Here is a 17,973-nt window from a genome sequence, read left to right as displayed (position 1 = left end):
CTACCCCAGTAAGGAGACTTTTCTCCCAGCATCACAAAATAATTACCGTAACAGGCAAGCCCCAAATGGTGAAAAGAACTCTCATTTGCTCACACAGATATCTTTATTTGAAAAGTTAAAAATCTCTGGCACATACAGATCTGGGCATTTGGATTTTGCCCTTGGGGTATATATGGAAATAACTTCAGTGATTTCGTGGGTTAAGTAGATTTTGCAAATACCGAGCTTACAATTTAAAACAACCTTACATCCTTGCCCCATTATTAAATACTTTAAACTTCGTTGGTTTTTTTTCCTCTCACTTCTCTGGATTCATGCAGTTGTGGTGCTTTCTGCTGAGACTTTAGCCGGAAGGCCACACAAATCGAAAAGTAGGTAATTAACATTTTAGGTATATAACAACTGTGGAATGCAGGGGTGAGAAAGATGGAGAACATGCTGTGATTTGCAAACCATACTGTATCTAAATTAAGTAGCTAGCTATTGGGCAAAAATTGGTAGATAAATTCTTTCCTGTTCTTGGCACTATCTGCTCACTTCTGTGGTCTTGCAATAGGCATATAGCTTCTTGCCTTAGAAAAGCCCCTTTTCTTTCTTCATTTGGAGCTGCTTCCAGCAAGGCAGAGCAGCAAATTGCCCTCTTGTGATGCCAAACACAGAAATAAAATCCTGTTCAGAGAGGTAATTCTAAGAGAGAAAACAAAGTCTGTAGTTAGGAGGAGGACATGACAACCATCAATGCCAACAGAGGAGGGGAGGGTAAAGCCAAGAGCGTGTCTTTGAAGGGGGAAGGAGAAGGAATTTTTCAGAAAGTCTGTAATGGACTTAAATTATTCACTGGAGGGTTCTTGGGTTGTAGAATCCCATTTTGGCCTGAGCAGAAGCTGACCGGATTTGCTGCTCTCATGGTCCCACCTGGCACCAGTTTTTGGCCGGAAGAACAAGAATTGGGTTATATATAATGAATTCTAGACATGAGTTTTGGCTGAATGGAGAACTAAATCGAGTGCTGGTGTTCCTCACTTCAGGCCCTCATCTGCCATTTTTTTATCCAGACATTTTGAATGCAAGATCGCGTGGATCTTGTTCAGAGCATAAATTGATGCTTACTGAATATTTGCTCTCTGAAAGATACGGCTTCTGTTTTCAAGCAAGTTGTGGTCCAGAGTCCAACTCCTTAAGAGTTGGTTAGCTAAGACATTGTGGAAAACCCAGAGACCCATCCCAAATCAACTCCTTCAAGGGGAAAATAAGTGAATTCAACCAAAACTTCAAGAGGGCATACCATCTGCCAGGCCCTGTTGTAGGTGCCGAAAAGCGGAGAACGTGGTGGTGAACAAGACAGAGAAGGTCCTTGCTCTTAAGCAGTGTTAGGGCAGTCAGGGAGGGACAGCCAGTACCTGAACCATGAGGAGGAGCTAGCTCTGTGATGGTCTGAGAGAAGAAAGGTTTCTCAGGCGGCATAAAGGCTCAAAGGCCGGGCCGAGCGCGTTTGAGACAGGGAGCCCCTGGCTAGAGGGTGGTAAGTGAAGAGGGCGGTAGTATATGAGATCGGACATCAGAGAGGCAGGTGTAGGCCAGGTTGTGTAGAGCTGCGGAGGCCACAGAAAGGATTCTGGATTCTTTTTCATTTGCAGCGGGAAGCCAGCTGGGGGACTCTTGGCAGTAGTCCGTGATGGCTGGACAGCAGAGAGACGGGGAGGAGGGGACAGAGGCCAGCTGATGGACTGATGTGGGGGGTGGGAAAAAAGGAGCCCTGGGTTTTTGTCTTGAGCTACCGGGTAGCTCAGATGTCTGCTGAGGGGCCTACAATGTGCCAGAACTGTCCTAGGCCATGTACTGAGACAGGTGCTTCCCTCATGGAGAGCTCCACTCACAGTAGACATAGTTCCTTTAGCCACTCACCTCCTTTTTGGCAGGGTTCACATTCTCAGGCAGCTCCTGATTTTGATTTTTCAACAGGACTTCTATAGGGTAATATTTTGGCTCAGAATTCAGGGAGAGGGTTGCATTCCTCATGTCCTAGGTAAGATAAGAATGTGGACAGGATAAAAGACTGTTCAGGGTCTGTGCAGTTGAAGTTCTGTGTGTATAGTATTTAATATTTTGGCTGATACTACTGGACCCTTTGTGATCACCTTTTTGAACGATGATCCCTAAAGCTGGCTGCCTGTCAGAATCATCTGGGAATCTAAAATATTCAGATTTTGGGGTGCTTCTTGGGAAAGCTGCTTCAGTGAGTCTAGGGTAAATCCTGTATAGGCAGTTTGGCTTAACGCTGTGCTTAAATCTCATTTCAATACTGTGATCACAGACCTTCTTTTGGCGCTTGTATTTAGGCTCTACATTTCCAGCCTTTAAATGACTTCAAATTGAAGTCATACTGTTGTTAAATACATTTTAAAGATACTATGTAGCCATTAGCTTTGGAATCTTGAGTTTGTAGAGCACAAAGGATGGAGCTGCAGATGGCATGGACACCTGCTATCATGTGCTCATCCTGATGCTAAAGAGCTGTTGCATTCCTGGCCAGAGGCTCCACTTCTTTTCGCCATTAGAGTAGGGGTAATGAGTTTTTTGTGGTCTGCACGGTCAGAAACTGGTAAGCATCTCATTTCGGTTAGAAGCTTATTATTTATGAAAAATACTGCCAGTCAATTTAGTCTGTCCTGAATGATAAAATTGAATAATAAACCTAGTTTTTGTAGTTTTTGTTTGTTTTTTAGCTTAAACAACAAACATTCATTTCTCAAGAGTTCTGGAGGCTAGGAACCTAGTCCAAGATCAAGGTGTCTGGAAATCCTGGGTCTGGGGAGAGCTCGCTTCCCAGCTTGTGGATGGCATCTTTCCAGTGTATCCTCATCTGGTAGAGAGCCAGCCCTCCTAGCTCTTCCTTCAAGGGCACTAATTACCCCCTAAAGGCCCCACCTCCTCATACCACCACATTAGGGGCTAGGGGTTCAACATACGAATTTTGGAAGACAAACACATTCAGTCCATAATTGTAGGTGATTCCTAGGTCATAATTCCTTATATTTATATTTAAAAATATGTTTTTTTTTAAAGCAGCAAGTCTATTCTAAATTCAGGAAGACAGTAAAACGAGGAACTTGGCTTTGAGACCTGCTTTGCTATTGATTAGAACAATCTGAAATCAAAAGAGCCCACTAGAGTGATATTAAGAAGGACACGATAGGGTTTCGCCCATGTGGTGTCTGTAGCGTTTACGGTTTCTCTCTGGCTCCGAATGCCCGTGTGACTTGCTTCTGCAGGAGCAAACCCAACTCACAGCAGTGATTCTCGTGATAGCAGTGGCATCTCCCAGCTCTTCTTTTAACTGCTCATAGGATTTCCCTGCCTGGAACAAAGAGACGGAAGACAGGACAAGGTACTGCTTACAGGGGGAGGGACATCTTAGGCCTCGTCTACCCTCGAGGAAAGCAACAAAGCTGGGGAATCAGAAGACATTGCAGGGCTACGCAGGAATGAAAATCCCCCCTTCTGGGTCCACGCCAGGTTGGAAGGTCCTTCAACATGATCTGCATTCTTTGCTGGTGTTCCTTAACCCTCCACACAAGACCGAAGAAGACAGAGCCATTGACTAGGAGTCAGAAAACCTGGCTTCTTCGGTTAACTGTGACTTTCGACAAATCCCCTCCTCTAAGCTTCCTCCTCTTTAACATGGAAACGTTTGCCCCAGCTGTCAGGGTGGTTGTAAAGCTCAAAAAAGGAGATGTGTGTGGATAAACTTTATCAACCATCACTTACTTCCACAGACGGCTTCTTCCTGAGACAAGCTGTGAATTCTCTAACCAGACTGAGTGCCGTGGTGGGCAGAAAAGAGAAGGAAAGGAAGAAGCAGGGGAGTGGAGAGGGGGTGGGGGAAATGTGGTCCTGGATTTACTCAGCCCTTAAGTCAGTACCCTGCCTTCCCACTAAGCTATTCGCGCTGAGCTTCCGGGCAGTAGGGAGGTCTCCCCCATTCTCTCTGTTCTTACACTCCAAACATGAGGGTCCCACGCCAAGAACCAGCCCGTGAAGATGGGAGGCTCAAAGCCCTGTTTGATGATCAGGATCGGTGTGTCTGCATCCCGGCCGCTGGGGTGAGTGTGCAGGTACTCCTGGGCCGTCACAAGGGCGCTCTCCTTCTCTGTGGCATTGGCCTCAGCCCCAATCCACAAGAACACCTGTGTGGTAGAGGTGGCATCTTAACGCGCTTCTATCAAGGACTAAGGACTAGACCAGACCCACCGCCTTTCCTTTCCCCCTCAGCGAACCACAGCCTCCGAGAACTTTCCCGGCCTCATTTGCTCAGCAGAGAGAAAGGCTTTCCCAGAATCAGCTTGGTGTTTTGATTTTAATTACACATGTATCTCCTAAATCTACATGTCCAGTCCCAAGCTGTCGCTGAACTTCGGCTTCCTGAACTCAACTTTTTGCAGGACACTCCCCCTCCCCCTGACCGTGGCTGTCTCTAGGAACCTCAAACAGAACCCCCCAAATGTAGCTCTTCTTTTCTAGACTTGCGTCCGTGTCTCCATTCTTGGTCAATGGCATCCATCCATTCACCTAGGGCAGTAACCTGGGAGCCATCCTCGATGCCCCTGTACCCAGCGAGTCACCAAGGCCAGCCCGTTTCCCTCCTATGTATTTGTCATAGGTGTCACCATTCCTCTATCTGAACCCATTGCCCCTGTGCAGCCCGAGGTGGCCCTTAGTCCTCTTACTCAACTGTTAACAGTGCTCTCCTGACTGGCCTCCCAGCACACCTTCTGTCGTTTCCCCCATCCCTCCTCTCCCACACTTTGCAGGGTGATCAGTCGAAAGCACAGCGACCGTGTCATTCACCTGCTTAAATTTCCGTAGCTTTCCAGGATAAAATTAAAACTTGACATGGTAGGTAAGGCCCATACCTACTTCTTAGCTTCATCTTGAACTCCTCTACCCTATCTTAAGGTCTGATGATATTGTCGGGAGTTCCTTGTATACTAGACGATTACATGCCTTGCTTTTTAACTTGTGCTATTTCCTTTGCCCAGGATGCTCTCTCTATCTGATTAATGCCCACTCATCCTTTGCGATTCAGCCTGGGAGCCATCTCCTCTAGGAAGTCTTCTCTGAACCCCTAAACTATGTTGAGTGCCCCTAATTTGTGCTCCCATGGCACCATACCTCTATCACAGCAAAATGATGTTTCTCTGTTCAGCCCCTCCAACAGCCTATAAACTCTGAGAGCAGAGGCCCTTCACCTTGGTGACCCTACCCCTATCACAGTGACTGGGGCACAAAGGAAGTGCTGAGTACGTCTGCTGAGCTGAGCTGAGGAAAATAGGATGTCAGGGAGGGTTTGCCTTGGAGACCTCCCCTTTACGGCCCAATATTCCCTAAGAGGCCCATCGTTCTGAGTGTGGAGCCTGTTGCTGTCTCTCCTAAGAAAAAGAAGTGCATGATGATAAGATGGACTGATTTTCCCAAGGCAAGGTGGGAAACTTCCCAAGGTGGTCAGTTTTAAACAACACTCTGTTCTCTCCATCCCTGGCAAAAAGTGGGCTCTTCCTTTGGCTACCACTGACAGATGTTTGGTGGACTTGGGGAAGGGCCAGGGCTACCCCAGGTTTATCCTGGTAGGGGAGGTGCGACATGAAAAGTAGCCTAAAGTCGGCGGGGGGGGGGGTCTTTGTCACTTGTTCCAAGTTCTCTGGCTGTGTCTTACCTGGTCCCAGGTATCTAGGAGCATCACATCACCTGGGTTCAGGTCATCCTGGGTGAAGTCTGTGATCTCCATGACAACGAACCGCCCAGTCTTATTGGAACATTCAAAGAGACGAGGCTGCACATCTAGGATTTCCTGCTGTAGTCTGCAATGCAGTCCATTTAGAGGAACTGAGCTACTAAGAAATCATGTTTTTTTTTTTAAATTTAAATTCTAGTTAGTTGACATACAGTTCAGTATTGGTGTCAGGGGTAGCGTTCAGTGGTTCATCAAGAAATAGGTTTTTAGGGGGCGCCTGGGTGGCTCAGTTGGTTAAGCGACTGCCTTCGGCTCAGGTCATGATCCTGGAGTTGCGGGATCGAGTCCCGCATCGGGCTCCCTGCTCGGCAGGGAGTCTGCTTCTCCCTCTGACCTTCCTCCCTCTCATGCTCTCTCGCAAATAAATAAAAAATCTTAAAAAAAAAAAATTAAAAAAAAAAAAAAAAGAAATAGGTTTTTAGAACTGAAAGGCATCCTAGAGTTTGTGCAGTTCACAAGCCTGGGCGGCAGGGGGAGCCCCGAGGAGGGGACAGCGCGTTCCCATACCTTTTGTCGTTGGCATAGGCAGTTTTTCCTCCCAGCAGGTCCCAGAACTCAGCTGGCTCCTGGCCCTCAGCCACAGTGTCCTCGGTGCCCTCGCAGAGAAAGCTGGCCAGCTCCTTAGCCATCGCCCGCTCATCCCCACTAGACCCCTGAGAGTGGGGTGAGGAGAACACAAGTGTTAGTCGCACATAGACACGTCGATGGGCAGGGGGAGGGAGTCACACTAAGACTGTACTTGGATCAGCTACCAGGCAACAGTGCCCCAGGATGGGGAGCTAGGTTTGTTCTAGTCTTGGGAAAGGAGGGGTGGGGAAAGGAAAACAGCGTGGTGGCAAAGAGCAGGACTGGACTCTGAGCCCACCGTGGATGTTGGTCAGAGACACCTTTGTTTCAGCTTCGGTTGGAATGTTAGCACCTCCTCTTGATTTTTTTTTTTTTTAAGAGAAAACATTTAAATTTATTCTTTAAATTACATTCAAGAAAATTCACTTTTTGGTGTACAGTTCTATGAGTCTTGACCAACAGAGAATCATGTTACCGCCATCAAAATGAAGATACAGAACATTGCCTCAGCCCTGCAAAAAATTCCCTCAGGCTACTCCCCCTTTGTCATCAGACCCTCCCCAAATCCTTAACCTCTGGCAACCGCCAATCTGTTCTCCATCACTACAGTTTGCCTTTTCCAGAATGTTATAAATGGAATCATACACTAGATAGCCTTTGAGTTTGGCTTCCTTCACTTAGCATAGGACATTTGAGATTCACCCTTGTTGGGAGGATCAACAGCTTTTTTCTTTGTGCTGCTGAGTAGTATCCTACTGTATAAATATACCACTGTCTTTTCATTCTTCAGTTGAATTGCTTCCAATTTTGGGTGATTATGAATAAAGGTGCCAGATATATTTGTGTGAAGGTAGTTTTTTCTTTCTTGTGGGTAAATAAATACCCAGGCACAGGATTGCTGGATCATAGGTGTGTGTTTTATAAGAAACTGTCAAATCATTTTCCAAAGGCTGGTGCATTCCCACCAGCAATACAGGTGAGTTCCTGCATCCTCATCTGCCCTTGATATTGTCTTTTTTTTTTTTTTTTTTAGCCCTTCTGCTAGGCATACAGTGGTATCTCTGTGGTTTTCGCTAGCATTGCCCTGATACCTGTGATGTGGAGCATCTTTTCCTGTTCAATTCTCTTTTGTAAAACAATTTTAGTGCTTTTTAATGTAGATGCACTCCGAATTGACAAAAATCACAGTTTTAGTGTTTGTGTTCAATGTTAATGCCTGTCCTACTACGATCCACCAAACTGGTGTGGAAAGATTGACTTATCCAGCCTCCCTCTGTGTAGAAGTTTATGGAGCATCTCCTGGGTGTGAGCAAGGCTGTCAGTGAGTTTCTAATCATGGGGAACTTTGGCAGTTCCTTTGAAGATCCTTTAGGAAAAGGCTCATCTTCTTGAGGACTGCTCCGGCCTACTTTTTAGTTCCTTTGTCCTTGCTGACAGGAAGGTGGGCATGGGGCTGGGCTCCAAGGGGCTGGTGTGAGCCCTGGGCCCAGCTGTCTCACCTTGCCATACCACAGGTAGTGCTCTGCCTGGCTCCGTAGCAGAAAGGCATCACTGGAGTTCAGGGAGGAGGCCAAGGCTGGAACCTCCACCGCTTTGGTGTTAGCTTTGTCATTTCCTTGAATCTGGAAGAGCCTTACTGGGGGATTGGGCTCAGCATTTCCCTTTCTGGAAGTCCCACCCTAGAGAGAAGGAGAAAAGCAGAATCTGGTTCTAAGAGGCACCATGTGAACAGAGCACTAGGCTAGCCATTGTGGAGATTACGGATGAATTTACCACTGCTTTTGCCCTCGGGGAGCTTCCATGCCAACTGGGAGAGGTCAGGTGAGCTGGAACTGCGGTACCAATAATATTAGCTCTCATTCAGAGACTCTTATTATATGCTAAGCTCTATGGCTGGTGCTTTACCTATATCATTTCATGGATCCTCGTAATAACTGTGAAGTAGATATTTATTTATTAGTTTAAAATATTTTTTTCTTTTTTGTTTAGATTTCATTTATTTGAGAGAGAGAGCGAGAGCACAAGCAGGGGGAGCAGCAGAGGGAGAGGGAGAAGCAGGCTTCCTGCTGAGCAGGGAGCCTGATGTGGGGCTTGATCCCAGGACCCCGGGATCATGACCCAAGCCGAAGGCAGCCGCCAACCAACTGAGCCACCCAGGCACCCCAGTAGGTATTTATTTTTAAAGATTTATTTATTTATTCGAGAGAGAGAGAGAGAGAGAGAGAGCACACATGTTCGTGAGCAGGAGGGGCAGCAGGAGAGGGAGAGAGAGAATCCCAAGCAGACTCCCTGCTGAGTATGGAGCCTGATGCGGGGCTCGATCTCACAGCCCTGAGATCATGACCTGAGCTGAAATCAAGAGTCGGACGCTTAACTGACAGCCACCCAGGTGCCCCCAAAGTAGGTATTTATTACAGTACAGATGGGAAAATTGAGGCTTAGCAACCTGGTTAATAAATGACAAGGCTAGGACTTGCCCGCAGGCTTGGGTGATATCAAGCATATGACATTATAGTGCTGGTAGTGCTTCAGCCAGGGCTTCATGGAAGAAGTGGGCACGCCCAGGGGCGGACTGGACAGGGCATCATGTGGCACATGTGAGGTCTAATGGGGAGACCTACCTCACCGGAGTGGAGAGTGTGGGTTAGGGCGCTGAGAGTAACACACCCGCATGGGTAAAACCGGTCAGATCATGAAACACCTTGGATGTTAACGAGGCAGTGGTTTGGACTTGAAGCCCTGGGCAGCTGGGATTCCCTTGAGAGTCTCAGAGAGATTAACCCTCTTCTTGTCTGTGTCTACCCCCAGCCCTGGTTTCCATCCCTCCTCTCCTATACTGCAGCCTCCTGCTGACTTATTTGTCTGACTATTCCTGCTCCTGGTGTCACTTTTTCTGAGGGGTCTCACCTCAAAGATAACCAGCTTCCCTTTGAAGATGGCCATGAAGTGGCGGGGCTCCTTCCCCATGGTAACTCGGACCTGCACAGGCGCCCCGTCAAACTGCTGATCCACCTCCGTGGCCTGGTATGCTGAGGCCACCAGCTCATCCTTGGAGGCGTGGCGGCCCTGCAGGGGTGAGAGGGCGAGCAATGGGTCCTTGCTACCCCTCGCCCCCGCCCAGTGGCCAGAGGTAGCGTCAGGATCCCAAGGAGGAGCCTGCGTCAGGCCTACCTGCCAGATATACAAGATGTAGCGTGGCTTCCCATTCACCTCGTATGTGTAGAGAACCAGATAGCAGTCTCCCCCATAGAAGAAGCCGTACCACTGATGCTCCACGGGGACCAGCTCCAGGTTTTCAATCCTCCAGATCTGGACACAGAAAGAGACACAAGTTCCCAGAGATGGGGCTCCTATTTGTAAAGATGGCTGCCTCAAGGGAACTGGGCCATGCTTCGCGGAGAATCCAGGCGGGTGAGGCATGAACATCCACCCAAAGTACACCTTCCCTCTCTGGTTCTTCTTTCCCAGTTGTGAGGGCTTATCACATTTGCATGATTTGAATCCCGAGAAGAACCAGATCATTCCTGCTCCGGTGCATCCCCATCGTGGCTCTGAGATGATTTGACTATTTCTGCCCGGTGAGTTATTGATAGCACACAGGGGTAGTGGCTTTTCACTTCCCTGAGGGGTTGTGGGAAAGCGCTGCAGACTCCGGTCACCTCTGAGAGCTGACTCCTGAGGTCCCAGAGATGAAAACGAAAGCAAAGCAGACCAGAGTCACCCTCTCCCTCCTCTCCAGCAAAACAGCTAGGAGGGCCGGTGCTGCCTGCCCTGAGATGCCAATCACTGACTTACCTCAACTTCCCCATTGCCATCATCGACCATTCTTTCCTGGGCAGCGACCTCTGGCTTGGTGTGCAGCAAAGTCACATCAAATTTATCCTGGAGAACTTTAGCTGCAGAGAAGGGGTTGGGAGAAGCCAAGTGAGTGAAGAGCATCTGTTCCTGCCTTTCTAGAGAGTCCCAGCAGTGGGAAGGGGATCTGGGGAGCAGCCTTACCAATTTTGCCGACACCAAACGTTTTCCCCAGGCCCACGGTCTGGTCCTTCACTGCCCACTTCTGGAACAGCTGCTTGAACATGGCCGACTCAGCACCGTCGTTGATGGTCTCCACGTTGGTGCTGCGGGGGTAGCCCTTCATCTGGATGAAGTTCTGCAGACAGCCCCCCCCGCCCCCGAAAGTCACGTCAGTCAGGGAATGCACTGGGTTCTTTGCTTGTCTGGTGACTTGCCCTTTGAAGCCAGTCAGCAGGATTGCTCCCTTGTGGGAGTCGGAGTCAAATGCTAACTCACTTATGTCTAGGGACCAAGTTACCTGCCTCAGGGAAAGGACTGTGGGAACATTTTCATATCTCTGGATTGGCCTGTCATGATCATTAATTTTTTTTTGCAAGATCCTCTATACTGTGTTCCTGCCGCACTCGTGGACTCCACTGAGTTTGTGTCATAAGCATTTGCTCATTTACTGCTGCGTAAGCGCATCCTGCTGGGTTCATCTGCATGGGTCCGGACAACGTCACAGGCCCCTTGAGGACAGGGCCGTTGACCGTGATGTGATGTCCCCTTCGATAATAGCAGCCATGTTTACTGAGCAAGTGTAGGCACCAGTTACTGTCCTAAGTGCCTTACAAATGTTACTGACGCCTCAGAACAACCCTAGGAGTTGTCTCTTAAACCTGGATTTATCCCCAGGTTGTCTGTCTGACTGAAGTCCGTGTATGTAACAGTGCTGTCGTAAGCCCAAGTGCCTCGTCTGGTTCTCTGAACACATCTGACGTGGTCCTGACAGAATTTTGTGGACAATACTGTACATCTGTAGCTCCTACCAGGGCTTTAGACATGGCCGTCTGTTTCTCAGTCTTTGTGGCTCTTCTTCCTTTCCACACGTAGATCTTGGTTCCACTTTGGTCTAAGATGTAGCAGTCCTGAAGCGGGCAGGGATAAAGGTGGTTACTGCCAATCGGGACCATAAGGAAGATCTCTGAAGCCAGGTCTGGCCACAGAAGCCGCGCCTACCCAAGCTCTACTCACATCATGGTTCAGTAAGTCCTGGACCAGGGGCCTTGTCGCTACCTCTGTGACCACCAGCTGCCCAGCTGAGTCCGAGACACTGGAAAAGGGGAGAAGTTAGCTTGTGCCTTCTCTTCTACAAAGCATCTTGTAGTCAGTTTGATATTTTGCTGGTTTTGTTTCAGTGTAGAGTTTCTGGGTCAAGTTTGACCTCTTATGACAGGCGTGGCTTGAATGCAGACAGGAATGTGATGGACTCTGTTCTCGAGAGGAGACTTTGGTGCATCTCTCTCCGGAACATGATCTCCTCCACATCCCTGGGCATAGATAGAGCCAAGTAAAGGAAGAGTCTCCTCAAGAGACCAGGAAGAGTTGCTGACAAGAGCAGATGGTAGCTGCCTCCTTGAGTGGGGAACACTGAGCTCCTTCTGAAAGCTGCATTTGAAAAGGGTTAAAAGAAAGCCAGATGCCTGGGGGCACCTGGGTGGCTCAGTCGGTTATGCTCAGTCTGCTTTCAGCTCCCTGGGTCAGGTTCTGGGTGTGTGGGGGTGTGTCCTGGCATCGAGCCACCTCCCTCTCTCTCTGTGTGCATGCGCTCTCTCTGTCTCTCTCTCTCTCAAACAAATAAATAAAATCTTAAAAAAAAAAAAGCCAGATGCCTATACCCAAAATGAGGAGCCAAGCACCCACTACCCCAGCTTCCAACCAGCAGCCAGGTTTAGTTACTCACTGATACAACATGATGTTTGATTTCTGCTGCTGGTCCATGATCTCATCGGGCACGGCAGGCTTGATAATAGAGCGCCGGCCAAGGGTGTCCTGAAGGACCTTCATCAGCTCTGGACTTGCTGCCTCCTTGTCTCCCTCGATCACGCCTATTTCAGCACGGCCCCCTCGTTCCCTGTCCCGAATATCCTTTGCCAGAAGCATAGCCTGTCAAAGAAGCCCCAAGAAGCACTCAGTCCCGCTGGGCCCCCTTGGCGCTTGCTGGCTTCGGGGGCAGCGACCTGGGTCCCAGACACAGGAGTTATTCTGCGGCTTAAGACCCCGGGGGTGAGTCACAGACTCAGGCACTTGGCCTGTCTCTGAAACAGATTCTGCTCCAGCGCGGGGGTCTGTCTGTCTCCGCATCTCACAGAAGAGCCAGTGAGGAAGGAAGATGGAAAAGGCAACCTAGAGAGTGAGAGCCCCATAACCGGGCCTGAGGGAGAGGAGAAGGGGCTCAGACTGGGAAGAACCACACCTTCAGGCGTTCTCCGCTGTTGCTCTCTGGGCCATTCCATTGGATGATGACCTTCCCAAGGTCCAGCAAGAAGACATCGCCTTGGTTAAAACTGTCCCAGATCATCTCCACCTGCAGATGAGAAGTAGACGTCGTTCAGGAGGAATTCTTAGGTACTAGCGGGGGAGGCTCTGGGCGCAGGACAGAGAGTGGGCAGGACTTACCTCGGTGGCCCTTATGTTTCTTTTCCCCTTCACGTGTAACAGCCGCTTCACGTCATAGGTGTTGGTCTCCACATGCTTCATCCCGGAGGCCACGCCCCCCTTCTTGTAGCTGAGGGGATATCCAGATAACCCCCTGTTATTTATGTGCTAGGGACTGGGGAGGCCTCTGCCCTCAGGGGCGGCGGCGACAGAACAAGACTCCGTGAGGCCTTTTTGACAGAGTGGTCCAGGCAGTCTTCTCCGGAGGAGTGACATTCAAGCTGACATACGAGGAGGACTAGGAGCCAACCAGCAGAGGACTGGTGTTCCTCCGGAGCGGGTAGCTCCGTGGTGAGGACCCCGTAGCACGAGCTTGGCTGGTTCTAGCCGCTGTGTGAATTGCAGCATGTGACAAGGAGAGGGGCACAGGCTGGGTGGCCGCAGCCGAAGAATTCATGGCACTATGGCCTTAAGACCAACCGGCTCGGGGAGTCCGCTCTCCTGGCCCTGGAGCTCCCCCCAACCCCGCGTCCACCCCAGGCGTCCTGACCTGGAGGACTAGGAGCCACCCTGGAGTAGGACGTTTGTCTGTGGGCTCCCTGGTGACTCATGGGGTGCGCTGTGCCCAGCAGGTCCTCAGTCAGTGCGACTGCCAACCGGCAAGGAGCTAGCCTTGGACCAGCCTCAGGTCTCTCGAGCTCCTCAGAATCCCTCTTTTTATTTTCAATCTCGAGGGCAAAGTTTGGAGTTAAACTCCTCAGTCCGTGGAACATTATCATCCCCGTCCTTTCCAAGACCCGTCTCCTGTTTTCAGTACTTATGCATTCCCTTTTCTCTGCATATGTCCCCCCACTCCTCTCCCCACCACAGGCATCCCTTCCGACCGTTGAATGACTGCCTTTTTATTTTCATTCGGGTAAATGTGTCCTGTTGTTTGGTGGGCATGTATTTTTTTTAAAACAGAAATTGGCACTGTTATATATTTCAGGTCCGTCTCTTACTCTGGTCACTAGGACCATGTTTTAATTTCAGGGCTGTCCACAGCTCAGCCGGTATCTGCTCCACGGCCTCCGCTGTGTACTCCTTCCTGTCCCGTCTCCCTGTGACGGGCACTTACGGGGGGGCCACGGCTTCACACCGTCACTCCTGACACTGCTGTGAACCTTCTGGCTCATGAGCCCTTGCGGAGCTGGGTGTGGGAGAGGTCCCCTGACTTATACACCCGGGGGTGGGATTGGCCTCAGTGACAGCACACTGTCCTCCAGCCGCCACGGACCACCAGACTGGTCCTCACCGCCCCCTGCCCCGGACGAGCCACACGGCCTCCCCTTTCCCCCCCAGTCTTGCCACCGCTTGCCTCCGCCCGGCCCTCTGGTCTGCCCTGCTCTGGTAGGTGGAAGCCATAGCTTTGATTTGATCTGTATTTCTCTGATTCTTCATACACCGATTGGCCCTTTTGGTTTCCTCTTTGGTAAACTGCCATTTCTGTCCTCGCGCTGGTGAACTACTCACATGATGCCCTGCTTGAAGTAGCCGTGGAAGGTGTCAGACTCGTGGTACTGGACCTCTCGGTGCTGCACGGGGCTGCCCCCCAGGTAGTCATCCAGCTGTGTGGTGTAGATGGCCGCGCAGGTCTGCTCGTCCTGGGAGGAGTCCTTCCCGATCCAGAAGTGGATGTCCTGGGAGAGGAGGCTGCCCACTCTCCGTGTCTGGGATGTCCAGAGAGATCAGGTCAGGGGCCAGCTCACCTCCATCCCGCTCTGCTGCTGGCCCCCCGGGCGTATGGTGGCTCGTGGCCGCCCTAGGCAGGCTCCGGGCCTCTCTCCCTCCCTCCGGGGCCCCTGTGCACACCTGCTATGTGGCTCAAGCTCTGGCAGCCCAGAATCCTCCCGCATTTGGGGACAGTTGACAGCTTACTGTTCTCCAACTACATGGAGACCCGTGAGGATCTTTTCCAAGTTGAGATACAGACTGACCTTGTGCCCCTTCGCTCCCTGCTCTCCTGCGGCTGACACGGTGCCAGTCTGTCCATCTGCCTGGCTCGGTCGGCATCGTTCATGTGCGATATTGTTCCCTCAACCAGAATGGGCACTTTGAGGCATGGCCTTGTATTTACCTGGCCTGCCTCCATACCACTCTAATGTGGGGGCTGGGCCCCAGGAGGGAGAGGTGCTGCTTGCGGGGTCCTCGCTGAGGTTCAGACTGAGGGCCCCATCCCCTAAGAATGGCCTTTCTAGTCAAACTGGAGGCCTGTTCTGTACAACACTGAAGAAGAATCAAGACAGATACCAGGAACCTGATTAGCATCAGCAGCAGATCTCGGTGGAACCCAAGAACGGCTCTCAAGGGAGAAGCTCATGGGAACCGGCAGGGGTGGGGGGGTTTGGGGGTGGTGGTGCTCACCGAGAGGATGACATAGCAGTCCCCCTCATAGAAGTTGCCATGGGCACTCAGGGGAACCAGTGCCAGCTCCAGTTTCTGGAAGGACAAGGGCTGTGTATAGTCTGCATCCCACCCCCCACTCCCCAGCCTCCCTGTCCTCCATCATTTGGCACAGGTGGCCGGGGAGAAGTAGGGAAGACGTCCCTGCTGATTCTATAGGGCATGGTGGCTAGCCACAGGATTAGTGGGCCCACCCCTCTAGCTTCTGCCGAGCTCTGCCTGCATGGCCCCAGGGCTGAATCTGGGTCCCTGTCTTTACCCCACCCCCCTCCCTACCACCTGCTTGGTCTCACTATACGTGAGGAGCCTTGTGAGCTCCTCTAGCCCTTTGCAGGGAAAAGAGCTGGATATAAGCGGTCGGGTCAAATCCTACCTCTGAGCAGCTGCACCTGTGCCTCTGACAATGCCCTCCAACCCTGACCGCCCAGTGCTGGGCAAGGGCTGCAAACAGAGCGTGGGGGTGCCGTGGGGCTGTGAGAGGCGAGTGCCGGCGGTGCGTGGGCGGGGCTCCACGGCCAGCGCTCCGTATTGGATTGGGGGGGGGGGCTTGATGTGTCCCCTGCGCATATGGCTTGTCCCAGGAGAGCCATTCACATGGCCTCAGATAGGGATTTTTCCTCACTCTCTCAAGTGACAGGCACCTGCAGTCATACTTGTGTATATTCTATGTAAGATGTGTGTGTTAAATGTAAAGATGTTAAATATACCATACTTTTGGTAACTTTTAGTACCTACTTTGAAATAATCAGGAAGATTTAAGGGCTCTGGGTTTTAGGCAGCCGCCCCTCCCTGGGCTCAGAGCAGGGAGGAGAGGTGGGGGGAGGGGGGTTCTTACATCTGGCAGGTGGAGCTGCCCAGGCCAGGGCTGTTCCCAGCTAGACTGCTGGAGCTCGAGGTCAGCTGGAGGGGCTCAAGCCCAGGTGGGAGAAGGGATGAGCGGCCCCCTGATCTACGCAGTAACCCCACCTCCCCTACCACTTGGCAGGAGCCAGCGTGCCCTGTGAAAGACAGGTTCCAGTTTTTCTGACAGGAGCCTTCGGTCTTTCTCTAGGGCATTTACTGCAAGTGCAAACTCACTGAGCAGATGGCAGAATAAAGGGCAAGCTTAGTTTTGCTTGGAGCCCGGCTCTCCAGAGCTAAAAGCATTTCCTCCACCCGCGAGCACCCAGGAGGGGTCAAGGATAGGAAAAGGTGACTCCGATGCTGTCTCTCGCTATTTCCCAAGGCAGGAGACTGCAGGAACCCGGGGTGACCAGAGACCGCCCCCAGATGCCGTGTGAGGAGGAAGGTGCGCCTCCAGCCCAGCTCACCTCTATTCTCCAGGTGATGATCCCAGGGTCGTTGCCCACAGCCCTGAAGGCGCTGCTCAGAGACATGGCGCTTGTCTTCCCAGGACTGCAACATCACAGAGTGAGCGGGGCGGATGATGCCTCTCGCGGCAGGCAGCCCTCCAGCTTTTCCCCTAAGTCATTTCCTAGCATCTTGTCAGCCACCCTGCCATGTGTCTGTGGGGCACCCTGCACTGTTTCATGGCGATGTGGGAAATGGCTTCTCCAAGTTCCCACTGTAAGCCTGGCTGGCCTGGGGGAGGGGGGCTCACCCAGAAAGAAGGTCGCCTTCCCCCTTGCCACTCCCCTGGTAATAGCCGCGGTTATCTACTAAAGGGCTGATAAATATGGTAAGCCCTGTGCGGGTTCACTTTATGTTGTCATTTAATTCTTACAAACTGAGTCTATTTTCATCTTACATCGTAGGTGAGTTGAGGTTTGGAGAGGTTAAATAATTTGCCTGATGTCACACGCTAGAGTGAAATTCATATCTGGCCCTAAAACCTGTGCTTTTAGTCACTCTGATGTCGTGTAACCCTTCCTAAACTTATCTGCCTTCAGTGGCACACGGGAAGAAAGGCTTGTATCAGTATTTCCAGGTTCGGCTGCCTTCTCTCATTCACCCCGTCCAGCTCTTCCCAGGGTCCTCGCTTGCCAGGTCCGCTGTGCGGTCAACTCTTTGGCTTCCTCTTTGGGCTTTACTTTCCAGACTTTTCCCTTTTAAGTAAACTGTCCTAAAACTCAAACACCCCATCTTGTTTTTGTCCTCTGACTAATAATATTCCCTGTGCCTCGCGGAAGAGGGAAAGCAACATGGCCGAGCAGGGTGTGGGACCGAGTTGGGGTGCTGGCAGCGACAGGCTGGGTGGCCGGGCCCGCCTGGGGGCAGAGGCCACCCGTGTCCCCTCCCACACAGACCCGCAGGAGTCGGTGGTGGCCGCCCACAAGGCAGGGTGGGGAGGAGGAGGAAGCGGGGAAGACAAGTGCGGGTGGATCGGGCACCATCTGTGCTCAAGGCGTGTCTAGGAGCATCAAGCACTTCCACACATCCATGCTCCCCTAGCGGCTTTGTAGCATCAAAGTGCCTGCCTGGTTCTTGCTCTCAAGGAGCTTGCGTTCCCGTAATACCTATAACTGATGAATGCTCTCAAGAGGCGAAGGAAAAAAGATGTGCTTGATGGATTTACATAAAGTAAAAAACCAAAACAAAAAACAAAAACACGACCCACCCAGAAAGGGCCGCGTGGAGTTGTGCTATCCGGAGGCGTACTGCGCCGTTTGGCCATTCCATCCTTGAGCCTCGGTGGATGAAGCCAGGTTTGGAGAGTTTGTGCCATTATCTAGCATGGGCTTTGGCAAAACACAGAATACCAGACTCCCTTTGTGTTCTCCTACAGCAAGACTAAGGCG

At 51.1% G+C, this 17,973-nt stretch overlaps 1 protein-coding gene across 1 annotated transcript; it reads right to left on the bottom strand.

Moving 5' to 3' along the window:
- Positions 1–86: 86 nt before the first annotated feature.
- Positions 87–16,611, bottom strand: AVIL (advillin). The gene is made up of 19 exons (XM_021687308.1): positions 16,546–16,611; positions 15,197–15,271; positions 14,306–14,502; positions 12,815–12,923; positions 12,612–12,722; positions 12,099–12,301; positions 11,390–11,468; positions 11,185–11,283; positions 10,358–10,511; positions 10,154–10,254; positions 9,530–9,667; positions 9,266–9,424; positions 7,858–8,037; positions 6,299–6,444; positions 5,714–5,858; positions 3,999–4,187; positions 3,290–3,358; positions 1,906–2,022; positions 87–687 (listed from the first exon to the last, which is right to left on the bottom strand). The coding sequence occupies exons 1-19, from the start codon at positions 16,609–16,611 to the stop codon at positions 574–576; spliced, it is 2,451 nt and encodes an 816-aa protein (XP_021542983.1). The 3' UTR covers positions 87–573.
- Positions 16,612–17,973: the final 1,362 nt, after the last annotated feature.

This window comes from Neomonachus schauinslandi, chromosome 5 (genome assembly GCF_002201575.2).
Source record: "Neomonachus schauinslandi chromosome 5, ASM220157v2, whole genome shotgun sequence".
In the NCBI taxonomy this organism is placed as follows: domain Eukaryota; kingdom Metazoa; phylum Chordata; class Mammalia; order Carnivora; family Phocidae; genus Neomonachus; species Neomonachus schauinslandi.
Note: the sequence above shows the minus strand (reverse complement) of the source record. Positions and strands in the feature narration are given on the sequence as shown.